Below are 26,286 nucleotides of genomic sequence, written 5' to 3'. Positions count from 1 at the left end.
TGGTGCTCTGCTAGTCTCCTCCTGGACAGCTGCATCCACCTCCTCTCCACGTGTCTAATGCACATCCATCAACTTGCCCCTCACTCTCTTACTGCCCCTATTTTGTTTCATGGCTTTACCATTCACTCAGCTGTTAACTTGAGAAACTTCAGTTCTCTTTTCCCCTTTCTCTGTAGCACCTTCTTCACCTAAACAAACATTCAATGAGGCATTAAGTCTGGCCACTTCTGCCCATGGAATGTTTCTGGAATCCTTGGACTTTGCAAGAGACTTTTATCTATTGTTAATTTTTTAAATTATTTTTAAAGACAGAGTCTCACTCTGTCACCCAGGCTGGAGTGCAGTGACACAATCTTGGCTCGCTGCAACCTCCACCTCCCAGGTTCAAGTGATTCTCCTGCCTTAGCCTACTGAGTAGCTGGGATTACAGGCGTCTGCCCCACACCCAGCTAATTTTTGTGTTTTTAATAGAGATGGGGTTTTACCATTTTGGCCAGGCTGGTCTCAAGCTCCTGACCTCAAGTGATCCGCCCACCTCGGCCTCCCAAAGTGCTGGGATTACAAGCGTGAGACACCGCTTGCGGCCTGCAAAAGCTTTCAACTTATCTCAGACCTAGGTCTGTTTCCAATTCATCTTCCACATAGTCATCAATTATTCTTATAGAACAAATTACTGATCTTGTCTGTCTCCTGCTTAATAACATCCCAATAGTTCACCCATTGTCTAAGTTGTATTTTATTTTACTTTGAGACAAGGTCTCACTCTGTTGCCCAGCCTGGAGTGCAGTGGTGTAATCATGCTCACTGCAGCTTTGACCTCCTGGGCTCAAGCGATCCTCCAACCTCAGCCTCCAGAGTAGCTGGGACCACAAGTGTGTGCCACCATGCTTGGCTTATTTACTTTATTATTTTATTTTGTTTTCTGTAGAGTCAGGGTCTCCCTATGTTGTCCAGGCTGGTTTTGAACCCCTGGGCTCAAGCTGTCCTCCCACCTCGGCCTCTCAAAGTGCTGGGATTACAGGCATGAGCCACCAAAACCAGCATAAAGTTGTAATTCCTTAGCAATGTGTTGTACACTTCCTCTATGTCCCTTCATCCCCAATCAAATTCACCTTTTTGCTCACCTACTCTCTTAGTTGTCTGCTTTCTGCCATATGACAACCAGCTCTTCCAATACCTTAGCCCAGATTGATTTTACATGTGCTATCTAGTGCATGTTATGTGTTTATGTCAGCTAGAGAGGTTTCTGGAGTTAACCAAGTTTGCATGTGTGTCTGGGGATGCTTAGGAGAATGTTGTAAATGACCAGTATACTAGAGTGACACTGTGATTTGCTTCTTCTCCATGCTGGTAGCAGCAGTCCCCAAATCGTGCAGTGGTCAGCATTTTATTCAGGAGAAAATTGCTGTAGTTCCAAGTATTGTTAAACTGCAAAGATGTAGGCTGGATTTACATGTACTTTTGGAAATATTGTATATTTTGAAGGTATTATAAGTTTGTTTTTTTTTTTTTTTTTTTTGGTGAAATATCTGCACTCTCTCCATGGATCAAATAATTTTTCACTTTTTATTCCTTACTCCCACAATTCGTTTGTTTGCTTTTCATTCCTGAAAGCCTGCACTGAAGCTCTCTGGTACTTCTATTTACTTTTTCTCTACCTTTAATTTTCTTCATTTTATTTTTCATTCCATTCCTTTTTCTATGTTTTCAAAAACTTTTTTTTTTTTTTTCTCATTTAGCTCGTACTTTGCCATGAGCTTGTGCTTTGCTATGTTGGGGATTTTATTATTTCTATCTTAATTCAAAGAATATAAACCATACAAAAGCCTGCTGCCTTGTCAAAAGGAGTTCCGAATCTGAAGCCCAAAATAATATCCAGTATAGTCTTGTACAATTTGGCTGTATTTCAGACATGAATAATACTGCTTTTCCAGGGTAAAGGAAATTTTTGATCTACTCTTTCTACCACAGCACTCATTTGTCATGAATGTCCTGTTCTCAAAGTTATTGAGTCAGTTGTGATGACAGCTAGTTTTCTAAGCAGCCAGGAAAGAAGAGGAATCTTTATATATTTTTTCCCCTTTTTTTCTCATCAGGAGCCAAGAAAGAATATTTATATACTTTAAAACCAGTCCTCAAGAGAGAACTATCTGTACTCTCACCCCCCAAAAAAGGTTATATATATATATACACACACACACACACACACACATATATATACACACACACACATCTTAATACTAAATTCTGAATTCTGGATACTGTGTTGTTTCCTCAGATCCAGCACCAGCTAAAGGAAAGGAGCTTGTATAAATGTTTTTGTTTCTAATAAAAATATCCAGGTTCCTTACCAGTAGCACATAGATAGGGTAGACAGTTGTATGAATATTATGGGTACAAATGAAAGTAATAGTAAGAATTTATGAGCTGACCAGATTCAAGAAGGCCACATGTCCAACTCCATCAGCTTCCAGAAGCAATTCTTCCTGCCCCCAGCTCCACATAAAGGACTGAGAAGTCTAGGAAGAAGCATAACAATGTCTGCTGGTAGTCAGTGTAGTTTAGTGGGTAATTGCTGCCATTACTCAATTAGTTTATTAGATTCAAGAAGAATAATCAGCCAACAAATACTTATTAACATGGAGGAAACGCTGACTGTAAGATGTTAGGTGCTGGGGAATGCAGTGGGAAAACAAAAGAGTTTAAAGGCTGGAGAGGAAGATAAACGGTCAGCAAGTTATCAGAGTTTATCAGATAAATGAATTCAAGAGTGCAAAATACCATGGGCAAGAAATACAAGGTGTCAACAGTAGAAACTGAATACATACATGCCTGTGGGCATGTATACCCATCCACCCACATATAGACACGAGGAACAGAGCTTGAAATGAATCTGTCTTTCCTCCACCTCAAGTGGCAGCTTTGTTAATTCCTGCAAAGCAATATAAATAGCAGCTTCTCTATGAAATTATATGCATCCCTTTTCTGTTGCTGTTTATTGATGCCTGAGGAGGGCAAACATGGGTTCTACTGATGTCAGCAGAGAGAGTTGCTGCAGTAAAATTTATTCAAAATGAGTGATTGTTGTAGGTTCTGATTTGAATAGATAAGCTGTAGATGCATTTATGAATTTGCATGTCTGTTTACATAAGCAATAGACCATGGTGGCTGAAAGTCCACCACTAGAGGCTTCTGTTCTACAGTGGGTCCACTAGTTACTAGCTCTATAACCTTGGATATACATCTGTAAAGTGAAGATAAATAACCACATTAACAACCTCATAGTTTGCTATGAGGATTAAATGAGTTGACACATGCTAAGCCCTTGGAACAGTGTAGTGCCTGGCACAGAGTAATTGCTCTACAAATGTCATATTGCTTTTGCTCTCCAATCCCCCCGCCTTTTTTTTAGCCAACTAACTGAGCAGGATAATATTGAATCTCGTGGATACAGGGAAAATTTTCATCAGCAGAATACCAGAGAAAGATTTATTAAGTATCACCAAGGGGGCCCAGGAATTTAATAACACATTTGTTGTTTTTAGAGCTGAGTTTTTGTTAGAGTGTTAACTGAGAAAGTGTTTTCAGACGCGAATGGAATGTGACATTTACTCTGGTATTATTAGCATATAGAGTAGTAAAAACAGTAGTTGATAGTCTTCATGCATGTTAGCTCCCTTTAGACTTATTTTCAAAATATATACATTTGGTTTATCACAACATATTGTGTCCCACTTAACATAGTTGAGACAAATTAAGGAAAGATGATAGGGTATGAAGAGCTGATAGAAGCTTTTAATATGTGGAAAACCTCAGAATATAAACATCTACAGTGTTATTAATAGGCATATCGTCAACAACAGTTTTTCAGACTTTGTGCTTCACTCTGGAGAAAAACAAGAGCATCACATCTTGAATTTTTTCATTGGCTAATTAAGAAACCCAGTTATAATGTAACACCAGCTGAACATAGCATGTTAGTGGAGTTCAGCATCAATTAAAATTATTAACGAAACCTGTCATATGTTCCCTTTCAAAGCTGTTCAAGTCAACTGTCCAAATCAACAAAACATTATGAATATTTATTACCATAAATCTTTTAACTCTTTGGTTTTGTTTTAACTCATTTCAAATTTTTAGTTCTACTCTATTCAAATAAATTATTATATAATAGCTAATACATACCAAGAGCTTACTGCATAATCTAGCTGCTGTTCCAGACATCAGTAACTAATGAGAAAACTGTAGAGAGTAGCTGCAGCTTTTAGTAATACAACCTCAAGAAGAAAGTGGGGGCAGTACCGAAACTTACGTATAGTACCGTCCTTAGTACAGCATTGACACTGACGGCCTCCTTCAGGAAATACAAACCTGGTGAGGTTTTTAATTACTAATGCTAGAGAGTGGCGTTTTTCCGAGGACTATGTTCCACTTGGTCTGTCTTTGATGGCTATTAACTAATAAAACCGTTATCATTCTGCTGCTGTGGGAAGTACGCAACGGAAAAGTAAGCGATAATCTTAGAGCATAACTTAGAAGGCCAGAACAGCCAAGGAGGTGGTAGAGTCCCGAGCCCCGCCTTCTCCACAGCACCCCCAAAACCCCACGGCGGGGGAGAGCGCCTGGCAGGATGCGAGCGGCCGCCAGCGTTTCCCGCGGGGCGCCGGGGGCGGCCCCGGGACTGGAGGCGGCGCCTCGGGAGCTGTGTGCCCGGCGTGCGTGCTCCGCAGGGGTCTTGGAGGCCGCTGGGCGCGTGCGCGGGCCGTTACTACCTGCAGCCGAGCGAGGGAGCGAGAGGGCACCGAGAGCAGCTGGCTGGAGCAGCATGAGGCCGGGAGGGGAGCGGTCCGTGGAAGGGGGCGCATGCGATGGCCGCTCCGAGCTGGAGCTACTGAAGCTGCGCGCGGCCGAGTGCATCGACAAGGCGGCCGAGCGGCTGGGGGCCCTGAGTCGCGCGATCTGGAGCCAGCCCGAGCTGGCCTACGAGGAGCACCATGCCCACCGCGTGCTGACGCACTTCTTCGAGCGGGAGCCGCCAGCCGCCTCCTGGGCAGTGCAGCCGCATTACCAGCTGCCCACGGCCTTCCGCGCCGAGTGGGAGCCGCCGGAGGCCCAGGCGTCGAGCGCGGCGCCACGCCCGCTGCACCTGGGCTTCCTCTGCGAGTACGACGCGCTGCCTGGCATCGGCCACGCCTGCGGCCACAACCTCATCGCCGAGGTCGGGGCGGCGGCCGCGCTGGGCGTGAGGGGGGCCCTGGAGGGCCTCCCCAGGCCGCCTCCGCCCGTGAAGGTGAGGTGGGGCCCGGGTGCGGGACCCCATCCGACTGCCCGGGAAGGGCGGGACCCTGGTGCGTCCCGCGCGTCTGGGTGCCCCTCCGCCCGTGGCAGGTGTGTGCGGGACCGCGGTAAACCTGCGGGCCTTGCCTCAGCGCAGGAGCAGAGCTGAACCCCCAGTCAAAGTCGATTCGCGTTGCCGACCTAGCAACATCTTGCAGGTTATTGTTTCCTCTCTCTAATTGTAAACAGCTCTGCTGAGTTGTTCCCTTAGGAAAGAACTTACACCCAAGCCTGGTGTTTGTTACGGGTTATTTTTGGTAACTGAGAGGCCACCGCAATTTGCTGACAAGGTTGTGCCATCAGTCTCAGGAGGAAATAACTTTTTGTAAGGAATCGTACGGCCCCTTTTTATTCGTCTCCAAATCTTTTGTGGCAGTCCTGGGAAATGTTGTGATTGAAGTCATTGGTATTTGGATAGGAATTTTCAGTCGCTAAACCACCAAACCCCTAGAAGTATACAAATGAAGGGGAAATGAATGAGCATTTATACATAGATGCTTAATACATCCTTAAGTCTTAATTATTTTTTGTCTTATGATTTTAAGAAATATCTCGTCTTTTTAAACGGGGAAATGTCGTTTATGTTTTTCGTAGGGCAAGTTTAATCCTGTGTTACTCTGTTTTTCCAGATGGTATATTCTACACTGTGAGCTAAGATTCAATCGTCATTCAGGTTAAGGGGAAAACAAATGTTTTATTTTCATACTCTTTAGCTCATTTTCCCCAGTGTCAGTAACCTTCCTCTTTTATCCTAACACTACATCTTTTGTGGCTTTTTCACTTTAGCTGCCTTCTCTTTTCTGTCTCTGGGGGCTCGTTTTTGTATTTGTTAGGTTTTTGTTTGGGTTGGGGGGAGCATCCTTTGCCATGTCACAAAATACTGGAAAGATTTCACTTCAACCACGTTTCTGAAAGGTTCTGAGTAGTCAGCGACAGGCACATTGTATTTAATGAGTTAAGGGTTAAGAATGAAGAGCTGCGGGCGGATCAGTTGAGATCTGGAGTTCGAGACCCGCCTGGCCACCATAGTGAAAACCCTGTCTCTACTAAAATACAACAACAACAACAAATAACTGGGCGTGGTGGCTCACGCCTGTAATCCCAGCTACTCGGGAGGCTGAGGCAGGAGACTCGCTTGAACCCAGGAGGCAGAGGTTGCAGTGAGCCAATATCGTGCCACTGCAGTCCAGCCTGGGCGACAGAGCGAGACTCCCTCTAAAAAAAAAAAATTTAAAAAAAAGAGGAGCAGCTTCATGTCAGAGTTTGAGCACTGTAGAACCGCTAGAACCGCCAAAAACTAGAATTTGGGAAATTGTAATACACATTTTTTTTTTTTTTGGAGACAGTCTCATTCTGTTGTCCAGGCCAAGTGCAGTGGTGCTATCTTGGCTCACCGCAACTTCTGCCTCCCGGGTTCAAGCAATCCTCATGCCTCAGCCTCCTGAGCTGGGATTACAGGTGCGTGCCACCACGCCCAACTAATTTTTGCATTTTTTAGTAGAGACAGGATTTAGCCATGTTGGCCAGGCTGGTATCAAACTCCGGACCTCAGGTAATCCGCCCGCCTTGGCCTCCCAAAGTGCTAGGATTACAGGCATGGGTCACCGCTCCCAGCCCACACTTCTAATTTCAAGTGGTTGTTCTCAGTTTTAGCAAGGTTAAGTTTTTAATTATCTGAAAATGGAATTTAAGTTGATTTCCTTTCCAAGCCAAGACTTTTTTCCAGCTTGTTTCATTGTGTTCTTATACATGATCTTGAAAATATATTAGTTGTTTATTTTGATTTTTAAAATTGTTTGAAGAAGTTAAACTTAAATATCAAAGTAAAATGTTTATTCTGTAAAGTTCTCTTTTGTTTAATTAGGTGTTTGGTGACCAATAAATCTGCCTGGTTGAACTGGTGGAATCGAATTAGTAAGTTTGTGTAATAGTTGGCTGTTTCTAACTATGGCATTAAGACTTGTTTAATGTTCTTCATAAAGGATTAATGAGTTAAGAGTTTTAAAGTAGGTAGCCCAGTAAAGAATCAGAGTTGAGGCCAGAAGGTCAGGACATCTAATCCTAATTCTGCTTGAAGACTTGCTCTGTGACCTGGGGCAAGACACTTCACTCAATTCCTCAAAAACACCCCCTGTAAAATGATGATAGAGATCGCCCACCTACCTCACAGGGTTGTTGTGAGGATAAGTAGTAAGTTACCAGAAAGTTCCTGACCTATCAAGTACTTAAGAATAATTATATACATACACTAAAAGGCTTAGTCGAGAGGAAGCTTTATGAAACAAATCCTAACAAATTTGGAGGAACTAAACTTATAGTATTTTTTTTTTAATCTTTGCCATTAGTTGACTTGTAAAATTGGGAAAAGCTTTTTATAGTGTCTTTAGTACATACTTTGCACCAAGTTGGTATAACAGTGTACATTTTGTGATTAATTTAGCACCATTTGTTGATGCTCACTGCGTAAGCGTCATAGAACAAAACCTCTCTTAATAGGTTAAGGACTTTAATGTAGATTGTGAATACATATGCAGGTGAACCTGTTTGATATTTTCCTATGAGGATTTTGTTGTTTTTCCCTGACATGAGTATTTCTTTCTAGGTAATTGTCCTGGGAACCCCTGCAGAAGAAGATGGTGGTGGCAAAATTGATTTAATTGAAGCAGGGGCTTTTACAAATCTTGATGTTGTTTTTATGGCCCATCCATCACAAGAGAATGCTGCTTATCTACCAGATATGGCTGAACATGAGTAAGTAATCAAGTTGAAGATAAACTTCTTAGGGGAACACAGGCTGTAGAATACTTTTATGTCTAAACCAGAGATGAAGACTCATTTGTACATTTAAGAAGTAAATTGAAAGACAATGACAAGATGTCTTGATCTATGGAGTGACATTTGGCAAGCCTCTTTTAATTGAGATTCATTATGGTGTTCATAATTGGAGTATTAAAGTAGTAGCACTTAGAAACCATAGGAATAACAAACATGTTGACAATTAAGTTCTCTTTTGAACTGTCAATAGTCTGGTGTCTGGAAAGCATCTATCCTTTGATATGAAATTGTCTTTGCAACTGAATAGATTTGCAAGAGATTGTTCTATTAGATATGGGAAGAAAACACCCTTCTCCATTTTATTTACTTTAATTTGAGTTCTCTGCAAAGAGGATAAATTATGTCCTGAGAGAGAATATGAAACATGAGTAGCTGTGATTTTTGTGGAACTTCTCATTCTGTGCTTTTCCGATTTGTCTGGTACTGAAACCTTTTATTTGTCTGTCTTTATGTTGAAGAACTCACTTTTTAGTACCTAGGAGCACACATCATTGAAGTGGTTTGGATTTTTTATACCAGAAATTTCAACCATAGTAGTAACCATAGTATATCGGGGGAAAACCCCACCCCCAATATTTATCATGGATTCTTTTCTATTTCCTAGGTGTCTCGGATGGTTTGAGAAATAAAGGGAAAGAGCACAAGAGAGATAAATTTAAAGCTGGGTGTCCGCTCTCCGAGCCGTAAAACCAGCAAGTTTTTATTAGCGATTTTCAAAAGGGAAGGGAGTGCATGAATAGGGTGTGGGTCACAGAGATCACATACTTCACAAGGTAATAAAATATCACAAAGCAAGTGGAGGCAGGGCGAGATCACAGGACCACAGGATGGGGCGAAATTAAACTTGCTAATGAAGTTTCAGGCACACATTGTCATTGATAACATCTTTTCTTTTTTTTTTTCTTTGAGACGGAGTCTCACTCTGTTGCCCAGGCTGGAGTGCGGTGGCTGGATCTCAGCTCACTGCAAGCTCCGCCTCCCGGGTTCACGCCATTCTCCTGCCTCAGCCTCCCGAGTAGCTGGGACTACAGGCGCCCGCCACCTCGCCTGGCTAGTTTTTTGTATTTTTTTTAGTAGAGACGGGGTTTCACCGTGTTAGCCAGGATGGTCTCGATCTCCTGACCTCCTGATCCGCCCGTCTCGGCCTCCCAAAGTGCTGGGATTACAGGCTTGAGCCACCGCGCCCAGCCCATTGATAACATCTTATCAGGAAATAGGGTTTGAGAGCAGACAACCTGTGTGACCAAAATTTGTTAGGCAGGAATTTCCTCATCCTAATAATCCTGGGAGTGCTGTAGGAGACTGGGGCTTATTTTATCCCTTCGGCTTCAACCGTAAAAGGCAGCCACCTTAAGGGGGCCATCTATAGACCTACCCTCAGGGCGCATTCTCTTTCTCAGGGATGTTCCTTGCTGAGAAAAAGAATTTAGCGATATTTTTCCTATTTGCCTTTGAAAGAAGAGAAATATAGCTCTGTTCCATCTGGCTCACCTGCGGCCAGAAGTCTTCTCTCTCTTGTTACCTGAACATTGCTGTTATCCTATTCTTTTTTGAAGATGCCCAGATTTCATATTGTTCAAACACACATGCTCTACAAACAATTTGTGCAGTTAATGCAATCATCACAGGGTCCTGAGGTGACATTCATCCTCCTCAGCTTACAAAGATGACGGGATTAAGAGGTTAAAGACAGGTGTAGGAAATCACAAAGGTATTGTTTGGGGAAGTGATGAGTGTCCATGAAATCTTCACAATTTATGTTCAGAGATTGCAGTAAAGACAGGTGTAAGAAATTATAAAAGTATTAATTTGGGGAACTAATAAGTGTCCATGAAATCTTCACAATTTATGTTCTTCTGCCATGGCTTCAGCCAGTCCCTCGTTTCGGGGTCCCTGACTTCCCGCAGCAATAGTAGTTAATGGTCCAGGCACAAGGAGCCACTGCTTAGCTGCTTCAGCAAAACCATGTGTTTTCCTCAGAAGTAGCTCATACCTAAGGAGTGATGGCAGAACCATCACAGCAGTGCTTCTAGATTGTACCCACGTATCCCACCTCTTAGCACCTTACCAGGCCCTGTTTTCAATCATTTTAACTATTAGGATATCTTCCTTCTTATCACTGGGAGTTGGTACTGTGACAGTAGGAGGAATCTTTGAACTTTGGTTTCAAGGATGGTGGTAAACTAGTCCATCTCTAGAAAACAATGGGGATTAGAAATTTCTGCCCTTGCCTTTGGCTAGAAGGGGCCTGCATATACAGGCAGGCTCTGCAGCTCATTACCCTTCTGGGACTTAGGGTTAGGCTTCGTGGTCTTGGTTCTGAAGTTAGTGCACTTGACCCCAGGCCTCCTCTTAGTGTCTGCCTTCTTAGCTTTCTCGTTGATCATCTCTCTCTCTCTCTCTCTCTCTCTCTCTCTCTCTCTCTTTTTTTGAGACTGAGTCTCATTCAGTTGCTCAGATTAGAGTGCGGTGGCGCCATCTTGGTTCACTGCAACCTCTGCATCCCAGGTTCAAGTGATTCTCCTTCCTCAGCCTCCTGAGTAGCTGGGATTACAGGCATGCACCACGACGCCCAGCTGATTTTTATACTTTATTAGTAGAAACGGGGTTTCACCATGTTGGCCAGGCTGGTCTTGAACTCCTAACCTCAAGTGATCCACCAACCTCAGCCTCCCATAGTGCTGGGGTTACAGGCATGAGTCATCACACCTGGCCTTCTTTGTTCATCTTTTAAGATAGAAAAGAGAGGTCAGGTGCAGTGGCTCACACCTGTAATCCTAGCACTTTGGGAGGCTGAGACAGGTGGATCACCTGAGGTTAGGAGTACGAGACTAGCCTGGCCAACTTGGCAAAAACCCATCTCTACTAAAAATACAAAAATTAGCTGGGCATGGTGGTGGGCGCCTGTAATCCCAGCTACTCGGGAGGCTGAGGCAGGAGAATTGCTTGAACCAGGGAGGCAGAGGTTGCAGTGAGCCGAGATTGCGCCACTGCACTCCAGCCTGGCTGCCCGACAAGTGAAACTCCACCTCAAAAAAAAAGAACAAGATCAAGAATTCCTTTTTTTTTTTTAATTACTAATCCACTTTTCTTAAAAATTCTTTTTTTTTTTTTTTTTTTCCCAAGAGAGTCTCGCTTTGTCACCCAGGCTGGAGTACAGTGGCTCAATCTCAGCTCACTGCAACCTCTGCCGCTGGGTTCAAGGGATTCTCCTGCCTCAGCCTCCCATGGAGCTGGGATTACAGGTGAGCACCACCATACCCAGCTAATTTTTGTATTTTTAGTAGAGACAGGGTCACTATGTTGGCCAGGCTGGTCTTGAACTCCTGATCTCAAGTGAGCCACCCGCCATGGCCTCCCAAAGTGTTGGAATTACAGGCATGAGCCACCATGCCCGACCAAAAATTTCTAGTGAATAAGATAAAGCAATCCTACTGACCACCTTTCCCAAATCCAATCCTTTTTCTAGAGGTATGTATCCTTTTCAGAGTGTTTTTGGTGTACTTATGGGACATAAATAGAATCCTATGTAAATTAAACTGTGAAAGAAGGTTTTCCTCAAGTATTCCATTCAATATATTGTTCTGGCTTTTTAAAATTAAATAGTATGCTTGAAAATAATTCCATATGATCCTTTTTGTTTTTGTAATGTTTATCACCAGTTGTGATAAAATTCCAGTTTTGCCAGGCCAGGTGGCTCACACCTGTAAGCACAGCACTTAGGGAGGTCAAGGCAGGAGAGTCTCTTGAGCCCAGGAGTTCATGACCAGCCTGGGCAACATAGTGAGACCCTGTCTCTACAAAAAAATAAAAAATTAACTGGACATGGAGCACTCCTGTGGTCTCAGCTATTCATCTGTGGGAGGCTGAGGCAGAGGAGGATTGCTTGAACTCGGAAGGTTGAGACTACAGTGAGCTATGATTGTACCACTGTGTTCCAGCTGGGGTGACAGAGCGAGATGAGTATCCAAAAAAAAAAATTCATTTCAAGGTCATGGTGATAAGATATATATCAAGGAAATAACAATACAGTATCCTGAAATCTAATATATGTTTGATATTTTTACTTGATTTTTGTCCTGCTAATAAAATGTCTGGAATCAGTTAAGAAATATCACAAGCATTCTAAGGACTCCTGAATCTAACCCATTAAAATAAGTCCAGATTGGTTTTTTAATCATCTAAATGTGGGTACTATTAATCAGGCTTAAAAAGTGTTATCTAGGCAAGTCAATCACAGAGCTTTATAAGTAACTATTCAACACACAATCCTTTCTCTAATTTTTTTTTTTATTGTATTAGAGCAGTTAGACTGGTGTGAGAACTCTTTGTAAGTGGAGTAACAATTTATAAAAATGCAAAATATTAGTGATATAGGCATTTTGGAACATTAATAAAATATCAGATATTGGTCAGGAACAACTGCTTTAATACTAGGGTATCTTGTGATAACATTGAATATAATCTGATTTTCAGAGGTTGTCTTAACCCACTTCAAATAGTAACTCCTTTCTGTCTTTCCTGACCTTCCACCTCTTCAGACAGAATTTCTGATTTTTTGCAGACTTTTGATACAGAATCATCACAATGCTGTGTACAAACATACAGGATCCATTTTTTTTTTTTTTTTGTAATTTCAGCACTTGATACCATATTGCATGTTTGTTTGAATTAAATTGTGTATACATTTAATCTGTTCTCTTTTTCTCTCTTTTTTGGGAATGCTTTCTTTGTGTCAAGCACTATGTTACCTAATAATAAACTATATCTAACATAAATAAATTATAGTGTTACTACTACAGATAACTTGGAAATCAAAAGTCCAGCAATGTGAATTAATTTTGAATAGTAGTTGGGTAATTCTGACTACTTTAGCAATAATAAGAAAAGTAATTTCAAATGATTTTTTATTTCCTAGTGTGACTGTGAAATACTATGGAAAAGCATCTCATTCTGCTGCTTATCCCTGGGAAGGATTAAATGCATTAGATGCTGCTGTGCTGGCCTATAACAATCTGTCTGTGTTCAGACAGCAAATGAAACCAACCTGGAGAGTTCATGGTATGAATGTCAAATACCTTCTATAATAGATGGTGCTTAATAGAGTTCAGTGCAGTATAATTATTTAATATTCAATTTTTTAAAATTTGGAAATATTTTTGTACTTCATATGAATATTCTGATTTTTAAGCATATTTTCAGAAATTAATGTGACAGGATACTAAGATGTTTGTCTATATATGGGTAGAAAGACAGTTCTGATTATTGTACATAAATGGAATGTCATCTTTGAGTATCAAAGATAAAGGTTTTATGTAAGGAACTGTGTTCTTTCAGTGGGTGTTTGAAAATTGGATCTTGATTTTCCAGTTGTCCTCATTATTTCTTAATGATAACCAAATTTTGTTACTTCCTCAATTAAAAAAATGTATAGTAACTGCTAGTTTTATTTAAGTGCCGTTAGTCCTGAGTAATATCTTTTTTTGGGTGTTTTTTTGTTTTTGAGACAGTCTTGCTTTATTGCCCAGGCTGGAGTGCAGTGGTGCAATCTCGGCTCACTGCAACTTCCGCTTCCTGGGTTCAAGTGTTCCTCCTGCTTCAGCCTCCCAGATAGCTGGGATTACAGGCAGGTGAGCACCACCACATCCAGCTAATATTTGTATTTTTTGCAGAGATGGGGTCTTGCTATGTTGGCCAGGCTGGTCTCAAACTCCTGGCCTCAAGTGATCTGCCCACCTCAGCCTCCCAAAGTACTGGGATTATAGGTGTGAGCCACTAAGTCTGGTTCTGAATAGTGTCTTTTAAAATTATACATATGTCACCATAATATAAATACAGTCATAAAGTACTATCTTGAAGGCACACTTTTGTTTTTTAATTTGTTTCTTTATGATTTAGGAAATTGTTATATTTTAATATCTATTCTTTACCTGATTTTGCTGTAGCCTGAAGTCAATTTGTAATTGTACTTTTACCAGTTTTCCTGCCTTAGTTTCTTTAAAAGGAACAAACAGGAATGTGTAGAAATATTTTTTTAAAGTAGGTCATATGACATTGGATTTTTCGTATCTATTTTAGTTATTACTTCAAATGAATAAATCTTAATTCTTTGTAATTCCAAATAAATGCATTTGTTTTGACAGTTGATAATACTTAGTGATCTTTGACCTGCATTGGTTTTTTTCTTGGCATGAAAATTATTTTTCTAGCGCTAAATGCCATTTAAAATGTTCATGGGATTCCTGAGGTAGGAGGGTGATTATAGAACCTCATACCGTTGTGGGCCGGGCACGGTGGCTCAAGCCTGTAATCCCAGCACCTTGGGAGGCCGAGAAGGGCGGATCATGAGGTCAGGAGATCAAGACCATCCTGGCTAACACGGTGAAACCCCTCTACTAAAAAAAATACAAAAAACTAGCTGGGCGAGGTGGCGGGCGCCTGTAGTCCCAGCTACTCGGGAGGCTGAGGCGGGAGAATGGTGTAAACCCGGGAGGCGGAGCTTGCAGTGAGCCAAGATCGCGCCACTGCACTCCAGCCTGGGCGACAGAGCGAGACTCCGTCTCAAAAACAAAAACAAAAACAAAACAAAAAAAAAGAACCTCATACCATTGTGGAGGTATGGTAAAATCTTTTCCAGAAAGCTTAAGATGTTACTAAGTTTTTTTGTGTGTGCGGTTATATAATTTTTAAGTTTCATTATAGTCTGTAACATAATTTCTTAACATTATATAAATTCCTTTGAATGAGGTACATATGGGTAATTATTTTTTTCTTATCAGCCAAAAAATATCACCCTATGTACAGAAATTTCAGTTGTACAACATATCAAAATCTTTGATTGGTATATTGGTGGAGCTAGTGAGTTTAAATTATTTTTCTTTATGAACATATTGGCTGAAAAACTTAATGAGTGTATTTAAGCTTAAATAAATGGTCACCAAGCTTAATTCTAGTAATTTGGTTCTTTTTATAGGTATAATAAAAAATGGTGGTGTAAAACCCAATATCATTCCCTCTTATTCTGAATTAATCTATTACTTCCGTGCACCTTCAATGAAAGAACTTCAAGTTTTGACCAAAAAGGCAGAAGATTGCTTCAGAGCTGCAGCTTTGGCTTCAGGGTGCACAGTAAGAACTTTTAAAACTTAATCTAAGTTACAATCAGAGGAATATATGTGGGCTGGTGCTGTTAGATTGAAACCTAACTTGACTTTCTTATTTGGTGACATGATGAATATGCAGAATCTGTTGGCTGAATAGTTAATGTGAAAGTCTTTAATTTTTACATGTTTCACTCCTCAGTGCCTGCAACAGGGAAGGTGACAGGTCATCTTACTTATATAGTAATTAGAATAATTCTGATACTTCTGTGCTAGAATCCCTGACTTTTTGCAAGTTAATATTCTTCCTTGTTGGCAGTTATACTTTTAGAATTGCTCTATGTAGTTTCTATAAAGGAAACTTTGTGGCAAAATCAGCAAAAACTTTTTTTTTTTGGAGGGGGAGCAGGGTCTTGCTCTGTTGCCCAGGCTCGAGTGTGGTGGCACGATCTTGGCTCACTACAACCTCTGCCTTCCAGGCTCAAGCAATTCTCTCACCTCTGCCTCCCACCTCAGCCTGCTGAGTAGCTGGGACTACAAGCATGCACCACCACACCTGGCTGATTTTTGGTATCTTTTTGTGGAGACAGGGTCTCACCATGTTGCCCAGGCTGGTCTCAAACTCCTGAGCTCAAGCGATCCACCCACCTCCGCCTTCGAAAGTACTGGGATTATAGGCATGAAACACCTCGCCCAGCCAGTGAAAGCTATTTTTGAAGTTAGGATGTGTATAGTAGTGATATAAATACTATGGCTTGCTGGAATGGAAGATAAAATAGACACGTAAGTTAGTTAAGACGTTTTATTCATTTGTTTTTGTTTGTTTGTTTGTTTTTGAGACAGATTCTTGCTCTGTTGCCCAGGCTGGAGTGCAATGGTGCGATTTTGGCTCAGCGCAACCTCTGCCTCCTGGGTTCAAGCGATTCTCATGCCGCAGCCTCCCAAGTAGCTGGGACTATAGGCGCGTGCTACCACACCCAGCTAATTTTTTTTTTTTTTCAGATGGAGTCTCACCCCGGCCCAGGCTGGAGTGCAGTGGTGTGATCTCGGCTCACTGCAACCTCTGCCTTGCAGGTTCAAACAATTCTCCTGCCTCAGCCTCCTGAGTAGCTGGGATTACAGGCACGTGCCTCCACACCCGGCTATTTTTTTGTATCTTTAGTAGAGACAAGGTTTCACCATGTTGACCAGGCTGGTCTCGAACTCCTGACCTCGTGATCCACCCGCCTCAACCTCCCAAAGTGCTGGGATTACAGGTGTGAGCCACCACGCCAACTGGTTTTGAACCATAAAGTTAGCAGTATTTAAATACCAATCATGTACTGCGTAAAGTGGAGTGAGTTTTAGAATTATATAAGATAAGAATCTTGCCCTGGAGGGAGCCTGTTTAGGTCTAGTTGGAGAAACAGGATCTTGACCCATAACTCTCAGCCTAGCTGATTCTATAACCTTTAGAAATGTGTCTTTGGCCCTCCATTTTTTTGCTTGAAAAATGGAGATAATAACAGTCTATCTTAGGGTTCTTGTGAGAATTAAATGAGATAATGTTTCTGAAGGGTTTAGAGCCCAGCCTTCATTTATATTACTTATTTTTTTCTGTTCTTATTAGTCTAGAGGTGTATGATTAATTCATGTAGTAGCAGTATCTCACAGTAGCAGTAATTCTCAGAAAGCATGTTATGTGTCCTGAAAGTAGTATGGAATGCGTCATGAGGATCAGAGGTGGGAAAGAGTGGTCTGGGGCAGTTAACCTTGGAGCAAGGTTTTGTGGAAGACTGCAGACCTGAATTGAGTTTTGAAGGGTGATCGTACTTTCAGATATGCATGGGAAGGACAGAGACTGACAGTTCTTAGGGAATATAGTCAGCAAAGATAAGAATATAAAACCTTATGTTGTGTTGTAGTGAATAGATAAACATGTGGACAGATGTAGGAGCAAAGATGTATTCTCATTTGCGACTAGAGAAGATGGGTATAGATTTAGTGAATGAAAACTATGTGTCCATAGCCTAGGACAGTAAAAACTAAATATTTATTCCCTTATTTATTTATAATTATAAATATTTATTTGTGAAATACATATGCATGTGAACTATTATCATTAGGCAATATCTCAAGGCATACAGTATTCCCTTATGGTAAGGTTTGTTGTTACTGGATTTGAATCTGTATTTAATTTAATTAATTAATTTTTAAAGTTTTTTGTAGAGATAGGATCTCCCTATGTTGCCCAGACTGGTCTCAAAACTCCTGGGTTCAAGTGATCCCCCTGCTTTGACCTCCCAAAGTTCTGGGATTGCAGGTGTGAGCCACCTTGCCTGCCCTGAATCTATATTTTAAATAATCTTTTAGTAATTTCTTACATTTTGGCTGGCTTGTAAGGTCTGATTCAGTTGTCATAGTTTCTACCATAGATGTTGCTAAGAATAAAAGAAATGTCATCTCTGCTATTTATGATTGGCTTTTGCTCATATGGGTGTTAGCTTTAGTTTGAGGAAATATTGCCAATTTTCATTTAATCAAAACTGAATCTGTAAATCCACTTAACTGGGCACATAAAAGCTGCTTCCGTATCTTTATATTCTGAAATTAATAAATGAGGACTGTTGTCAACCCTTCCTCATTGCAAATCTTCTCCGTTTCCCTCAGAGTGCTTTTCTACCTCTCACACCAGGCAATGATGTCAGTGTCAGTTTGCATATTGAATATTAGTAAAGCTTAATTTCTTTTTTTTGGAGACTGAATCCTAGAGCAGTGTTCCTCAGAGTGTGGTTTTTGGGTCACCTATGTCAGAATGTCTTGGAGGGTGCTTGTTAAAATAAAAATTAGGTTGGTCGCAGTGGCTCACGCCTGTAATCCCAGCACTTTGGGAGGCCGAGGTGGGCAGATCACCTGAAGTCAGGAGTTCGAGACCAGCCTGGCCAACATGGCGAAACCCCATCTCTACTAAAATACAAAAACAATGAACTGGGCTTGGTGGCTGGTGCCTGTAATCCCAGCTACTTGGGAGGCTAAGGCAGGAGAATCACTTGAACCTGGGAGGCAGAGATTGCGGTGAACTGAGATCATACCACTGTACTCCAGCCTGGGCAACAGAGTGAGACTCCATCTCAAAAATAAAATAATTAAAAATTAATAAACATTTCTGGGCCCTCCTCACACCCTATCTAGGTGACTAAAGTTGACACTCGCTAGCTAGTACAGAGCTTGGTGACATTGTGGGGTTTAGTGTTTATATAATATAAAGGAGATAGAGGCTTAGGAACTCTCGTTATAGAAAATACATCTTTTTTTCTTTTCTTTTTTCTTTTTTAAGGCAAGAGATTTGAGAGTGTTTATATCTGGAAGGGAAAGTATCTTCTCTTAAAACCTCTTCCTATTAGAGAGCAATCACTGGTTTGAAAATTAGATAGTGAATTTGAGTTTTTTATTTCAAAGTTTGTTTTGCAATTTTTTATTAGGTGGAAATTAAAAGTGGAGCACATGATTATTACAATGTCCTTCCCAATAAGAGCCTATGGAAAGCCTATATGGAAAATGGAAGAAAACTAGGAATAGAATTCATTTCAGAAGATACAATGTTGAATGGCCCTTCAGGTAATTAAGTTCTTTTTTTAATATATTGAGCTATTTGAGGAAGAGAAATACCATCTTTGGTTAAATTGGTTTTATTTAATGGTTTGGGAGGTAGGGAGGTACTGCTGACATTTTTAATATTTTCACAAACTTTATGATTAGGGGAAAGAAACTAATGGGCTCTTGAGTGAGTGTAGAATGTCAAACGAGCTGACTTGATTTTAGAAATAGTCAACCTACATTTTTGTCTATATTCTAAGTATTTTCTAGTGTTTAAGTTTCTTTAGTTTTAATTGTTAAGTAAGTGGCTAAGGTGGGATATAGAATTTTAATTCATTCTTAGTCATCACTATAAGCAGGTTACTAAGTACTTAGTTATTGGGGCATTTTCAGTTTCTGAGGAGCAACAGACAACTAGAATTGAAATAAGCATATTTGGGGTTATGTTAGTTTTTTTTCCTTTTAAAAGCATATTATTACTAACACATTTGCAAGTTAGAGATGTATCTTCTGTTTTAAAAATAGATGTTGATGAAATAGGCCCAAAAGGACTTGGTGGTGAAATGGGGTGTCATTGTTTTTCATTAAGATAAGGAGTTCAAGAGAAAGAGCAGGTTAGGGTAAGAGGGGGTTGTTATAAACTAGTATGTTAAACTTGAGGTGCTTATAGTATTTCTAAGTGGAGCTGTTCAGTAACCTGTTAAATTTAGAACCCAAAAAGATGTCTAGTTTGGAGATTTAGGAGTTGTCCATATACGAAAGGTAAGAGAAGATGTCGACGAGGTTGCCCAAATACATAAAGGAAAAAGATTCCCAGAGATCAGACATTGGTAGTCAACAGTCAACAGAGTGAAAGCCAGACAATCAGGAGAGAGGAGAAAGAGAGTCATGGAAGCCAAGGGAGAACAAAACTTACCGAAGAGAAGGAGGCGTAAACATGTCAGGTGCTGTAGAGACTAACTAGGATGAGTATGGTCTAGTGTCCGCTGGATTCTAGTAATTAGAAATTCACGAATTGTCTGGAAGAAAATAGTACAAGACCAGTGGTACCAGATGCTGGGTCTCACTTCTCTACCCAGAGCATTGACTGGTGAGATAGTGGAAGTAGCAAAGGAAGACTATTCTTTTTCAAGAGAGTTAGCTTTCAAGAAAAATAGAGTGGATACAAGCTTGAGGGAAATATAGAAAATAAAATAGTTTTTTGTTTTTTGGTTTTTTTTTTTGAGACGGAGTCTCGCTCTGTCACCCAGGCTGGAGTGCAGTGGCATGATCTCAGCTCACTACAAGCTTTGCCTCCCAGGTTCACACCATTCTCCTGCCTCAACCTCCCGAGTAGCTGGGACTACAGGCACCCGCCACCACGCCTGGCTAATTTTATTTTTTTTATTTTTTTTATTTTTAGTAGAGACACAGTTTAACTGTGTTAGCCAGAATAGTCTCGATCTCCTGACCTGGTGATCTGCCCTTCTCGGCCTCCCAAAGTGCTGGGATTACAGCGTGAGCCACCGTGCCTGGCCACGAAAATAGTTTTTAAGGGAAGATACTTGAGAAGTAGATGTAATGTTTAGGAAGAAGGTCAGGGAGTTCAGAGACTTTCCCTTTAGGAAGTAGTGCACAGTGAGCATTGAGCTGGTAGGGCTGAGGGATTGAGAGAGAATTGTCACTGAGAGGAGTTGGCCAGGGACATAGAGTTTCATGTTTTCTTTTGTTTCTGGACAGCATGAGAGCTCAGCTCAGCATTAAAGATCATGAATTTGTTGTTAAGGCAGTCTTCATGGTTCTGTTCTTTTACCCTAGCGGGTTTCTGCAGTCTAGCTGAAGAAGGAAAGACACACGGACAGCTCTACCCCAGGTTTGGGTTTTATATAATGGACAAATCAGTAGGATAAAGTGGCTGTGATTTTGGTATGATTTGTGGGCTCTAGGGTCTAGCTCCACAAGTAATATCTTAAAATATGCAACAGGCTTTTCTTTTGTCCATCCTATTTTGTTTTGTTTTGTTTTGTTTTCACACTCAGACTGTTCAGACTCTTTAAACACCAGAGAGGCTTTTTCCATCCTGTTCACTGATGTCCCATCACTGTGCATCCTCAGTGTCTGGAGCCGTTTCTGGCACAGTTAAGTGCTTAGTGAATATTTTCTGAAGCAGTACTTTTATAGAGGCTACTGTGCCTCAAAGTCTGGCCTCAGTCTGCATTTGCCACATAACTAGTAGCTGTGAGACTATCGGCATGTTACTTAATACCCATAAGCCTTGGTTTCTTCATATTTAAAATGGAAACTGTTCTAAATGTTAATGAGAATACATACAAAGCACTGAGGATTGTGTTTGGAAGGGAGTATTCCAGATAAATGTTAGCTACTCTTTGTTACATATTCCTTTGTTCTCTTACCACTCACTGTGTAGTCTCACTTTGCCTGCCTGGTGTTTGACATGTAATAAACATTCAGTAAATATCCATTGAGTGAACATAAGGCTTTGCTTTTACTGTGATTTCTTCAGCAAGTGTCTGTGTGTCAATCCTGTGAGAAGTTAGATACACAGTCATTTCAAATACTATTTCTTGCCGTATACAGCCTCATAATCTAGTTTCTGAGATAAGCATGAACCAAATCATCCAATACATGGAAAATTAAAAAGTACTGTAAAGGACAGCAATACATCTCTGTGAGAGCCTGTCGTAGAGGAATTTCACTTTATGGGGAGGTGAAGTAAGTAAAGCTTTGCTGAGAAAATGATGCTTAAGATGGAATTTGAAGGTTAAGTAAGAGTTACAGGGATGATGCAGGGATAGCATGTGCAAGGGTTCTGTGATGGGGAGAGCATACTGAGTGTCTAGAGTGGCTGGGGCATCGAGGATAGTGGGAACGTGGTATGAGATCAGGTTGGAAAGGTAAATGAAGATTGAAAAAAAAAAATCAGCAAATAGAGTAGATGCTGCTAGACCAATTAGGAAACTTTTAGTTCAGGCAAGAGATAATGATCGCATAGACTGGAGACAGGTGTTGGTGATGGTAATGCAAAGAGCATTAGGATTCTGAGATATTTGGCAGATACTGTTGATAGGTGGGGTGGAGGTAGAAGAGGAGAAAGATCATGAGTTTGACTTTAGATATGGTAAGTTTGATCTACCTTGAAGACATCCAAGAGAAGATACCAGGCTGGCAACTGATGTATGAGCATAGAATTTAGAAGAGACTGGGAAGAGATTTGAGTTGGTGATTATTTGAAGCAATGCATATGGACAAAATCTTGAGAAAGAATATGCAGTGAGAAGAGAAAGCGGCCTGGAATGGAGTCTCCCGTAACTAATATTTCATCGTCAGGTAGAGGGGGCTGTATCCCCAGAGAGACAGAAGAAGGGGCCGTCAGAGAGGCAGAAGGGAAGCCATGCAAGTGCTGTGTCACAGAAGAGAAGAAAGGGAGTAAGTGACAGTGTGGAGTGCTGGGTAAGAGGGCCGGTAAAAGCCTGAAGACCAGGCAAGGACAGGTTTGCAGTGACCTTCGTGAGAGATGTGACTGATGCAGGGGAGTGTGTGGCGGGCTCAGTGGAAGGTGAGCCCGTGAAAGCACGAGCATATGGACATCTCTCCAAGAAGCCCACTTCTCTGGGTCTCTTCTGACAGGGACTGTGACTTCATAACTCAAGAATACTTAACCACGTATACTTAAATAGAGTTTTTTTCCTTTTTGTGTTCCAAGGATCTACAGATTTTGGAAATGTTACTTTTGTGGTTCCTGGAATTCATCCATATTTTCACATTGGATCTAATGCCTTGAATCACACTGAACAGTACACTGAAGCTGCTGGTAAGTGTTGTTGTATGTGACCGTTTTGGCACGCACACTCTTCTGTAGCAGCTGCCTTTCTGTTTAACCTACTATTTCACTACATAACATCACCTCAGTGAATACTGCACTGTGGTGGGCAGTTGGAGAGCCAGTTGAGATACGGATAGCTAACCTGTGAGATTAAATACAGTTTAAATAAGTAAGAAGGTATTTTATTTTCTCTACCTTTTAGGGTCACAGGAAGCTCAGTTCTACACTTTGCGGACGGCCAAAGCCCTGGCAATGACAGCACTGGATGTTATTTTTAAACCAGAGTTACTGGAAAGAATCAGAGAGGACTTTAAACTGAAACTTCAAGAAGAACAGTTTGTAAATGAGTAAATAGAAGGAAGACTTAGGGACTGCTTATAAATCAAGAAGATGTGATGATTTTTTTCTTTTAATCTCTTTTAATGAAGGTGTGCTTGTTTTTTAATCTTAAAGGAGTCAAATTCTTTTTACCTGATAAGTGAGGACAGGGTGTGGAGAAAACATATTACCTCATATCTGAAGTGAAAATTTTTGCAAATCTGTACTCGATGGGATTATGATATTACAGGAGCTGGTGTGTGATGCCATTTCTTTTCTTTCCCCCACAACCACTCACCTTCACAGTAGTGATACCATTTCTTAAACTACCTGGAGGATACATGGCATCATTTTAATAAAATATTTTAATAAACCTTTTTATAAGCCTTACATGTTGTCTGTATTTTTAAAAGCTTAAGAGATTTCAAACCTTGTATTCAGAATTGACACCTATGAGAGTGTTTTGTGGTATAGGGTGGTAAACTTGTTCTCTAATCGTATATTATTCCTCTACCAGATTGTATATTTGAAGCCAGTATCTTTCTTTTTTTTTTTAAAGACAGAGTCTCGCTCTGTTTCCTTGGCTGAAGTATAGTAACACGATCTCGGCTCACTGCAACCTCTGCCTCCCAGGTTCAAGTGATTGTCTTGCCTCAGCCTCCCGAGTAGCTGGGACTACAGGTGTGTGGCGCCATGCCCAGCTAATTTTTGTATTTTCAGTAGAGACGGCATTTCACCATGTTGGCCAGGCTGGTCTCGAACTCCTGACCTCAGGTGAGGCACCCACCTGGGCCTCCTAAAGTGCTGGGATTACAGGCGTGAGCCACCACACCCGGCCTGCCAGTGTCTTTTTAATACACACGTGTGTTGGTATTTTTAAATTGTTATAGTACTTTTTGAATAAGCAAATATTGCTTCCTTGCTTGGAATCATCAAAGTTTAAAGTAGCTTCGTGGATGGACCATGATCCTAAGATGAGTTTTAATTGTGATTATAGTCATCTCTTGTACAGCCTGAAGAAGAAAAGATATACTTACTACTTTGCTTCGGGTACACATAAGAAAACCTCTTTTTAAAAAAACTTCTTACTTTTTTACATAATAGAGACAGGGGCTCACTATATCTTCCAGGCTGGTCTCAAACTCCTGGGCTCAAGCAATCTTCCTGTTTTGGCCTCCCAAAGTGTTGGGATTTCAGGTATGAGACACCACACCTGCCCATTTTTGTTTTGTTTTTTAATGGGCAGTTTCTTGCTCTGTTTCCCAGGCTGGAGTGCAGTGATGTAATCACAGCACACTGCAGCCTCGAATTCCTGGACTCAAGCAGTCCTCCCACCTCAACCTCTTAAAGCACTGGGGTTACAGGCTTGAGGCACTGCATCTGGCCCTGACTCATTTTTTTAAAAAGGTTAGGCTGACGTAATGCAAAGTTTAAAATTACACGATTCTTAAAATGCGGAATTAGTTTCTAACCTAAACTAGAGGTATAGGTGGACCTGCTTGAGATATCTTTGTTTTTATGGAACATTTTTATTACACGCCTTTATAATTTTTCATTGTTCATGCCCTGTACTGAAACCTTTTTCTCAAATACCAACTCTTGGCTATGTTAAATTTATAGACTTTAAAAGATATTATCTAAGTTAATGGTTCAAATATACAAATTGAGAATATTTTCTTTTTAGTGGTAATTTTAAAAGCAGGCCTTAATGTGGGACCTGCTTTTAAAGTAAAATAATTATGTGGTATTATGAATTACTAAGTTGCTATATACCATGTAATAGTATAGCTAATATTTAGTATGCCTTTTAAAAATTTTGGACTGCCTTTCAGTTTTAACAAATTCTCCACATTATGTGAACTACTCAAGGAATTTTCCCTTTTTAATTGTCTCTATAACACTCATAAGAGCTAGGGCATTAGGATAAACTAGAATATTTTATGTTTATGAATACTTGTATAAACTTAAAAGTGTTTTGATCTCCCACAGTTTCCCAAAGGAATGTTTGTTTATTAAGAGTTGTGTTGATATTTTAACTGTTACAATTTTAGCAGTTGAGTTCAGTGAACATTGGTTGAGGAGTGCGTATTTCTAAGCACTGGATGTAAGAAGAAAAGACACTGCAAGAGGAAGAACTAAGATTAACATAATTTCTTTGGTTTTTCTATTGCTTGTTATTATTATGTAAAAACTGGGTGGCAGTTCAGAAGGAAGATTGTTGTAACAGAAGAGTGACAACCAAGAATTTTTTGATCATTAAATCAGATTTTGTAAACAGTGGCAGGAGCATGGACTTAAAACAAGGCTTATTTGGTTTTGTCAAAATTTTATGAAAATATGTAATATATATTTATACTAAAACTATATAATCCTTAGATTTAGAAAAGCAATCAGTTAATGTCTTTAGCACACTAAAGCAGTATTAAACACAAGTTTGAAATTGTAGAAAACTGAAAGAAAACAAAAGACAAAATGTGTGTGGTAGGGAATTAAAGAGTTTAAGATATGTAAAATTATGTGTGTTTTCTTCTCTTTTACATAAATCATTTGTGAAAAGTATGCTCAACTTTTTTACAAGAGTGATATTAATTAGAATTTGTTTTTCAATATAATTTGGAGACCCTTGGTTATCCAAATAAAAATTATGAGTCTCTGTGCCTTTAAAAAAAAAAAAAAAAGAAAAGAAAAGACACAGTGCATGCCCCAGAAAGCTTTTGGTGGATAGTAAGTTCTCACGAGATTTATTTATCTGAGCAATGCTAGGACTGAGGGAACATCTGAAAGCTACCATCTTGAAAATTTTTGAGGAAGTGTTTCTGAAATATTTAAAAATACTTCAGTCATTTTGAACAGCAGAAATTGATGCAAAAAGTTTTTTTTTTTTTTTTTTGAGGATGATTGTCTAATTTTGTAATACGTTCTTTTTTAAGAACTGATGGTGTTTTATACATTTCTAACTTTTTACCTGAATTATCTCTTTAGTCTTTTGGAAAATATCCTACATAAGACTAACCTTTAAAACTATCAGATTTTTGTTGTAAGATAAATATTATCTTTGTACTAGATAGCAACCCTTTATAAGGTTGTAAGTTATGATAAACTGCTTCTTTATTGCATACTTCATAGCAAGCATTTTGCAGTCCAATTACATATAGTTGAGGATGGTGTATTTTGATATGTATGAAAATGTTTTCAAGTAAACAGTCTACTACCATCAGATTATAAGCTTTTTTGTAATATTTTAATAGGTACATAAAATATGTATGAAAAATCTATAATAAACATGTTTATCTGATA

At 40.2% G+C, this 26,286-nt stretch overlaps 1 protein-coding gene across 2 annotated transcripts; it reads left to right on the top strand.

Annotated features, from left to right (window-relative positions):
* Positions 1–2,019: 2,019 nt before the first annotated feature.
* Positions 2,020–26,286, top strand: PM20D2 (peptidase M20 domain containing 2). 2 transcript variants are annotated; one of them, XM_023205267.3, is made up of 8 exons: positions 2,020–5,290; positions 7,940–8,088; positions 13,091–13,233; positions 15,146–15,300; positions 18,734–18,869; positions 22,176–22,274; positions 22,552–22,659; positions 22,874–26,286. In XM_023205267.3, the coding sequence occupies exons 1-8, from the start codon at positions 4,631–4,633 to the stop codon at positions 23,020–23,022; spliced, it is 1,599 nt and encodes a 532-aa protein (XP_023061035.1). In that variant the 5' UTR covers positions 2,020–4,630; the 3' UTR covers positions 23,023–26,286. The 2 variants fall into 2 exon arrangements, with proteins under 2 accessions (XP_023061035.1, XP_023061036.1); XM_023205268.3 differs by lacking the exon at positions 22,176–22,274 and having other exon boundaries at positions 2,126–5,290.

This window comes from Piliocolobus tephrosceles, chromosome 5, assembly GCF_002776525.5.
Source record: "Piliocolobus tephrosceles isolate RC106 chromosome 5, ASM277652v3, whole genome shotgun sequence".
NCBI lineage: Eukaryota > Metazoa > Chordata > Mammalia > Primates > Cercopithecidae > Piliocolobus > Piliocolobus tephrosceles.
The sequence above is the reverse complement of the archived record's forward strand: the minus strand, read 5'-3'. Positions and strand labels throughout refer to the sequence as shown.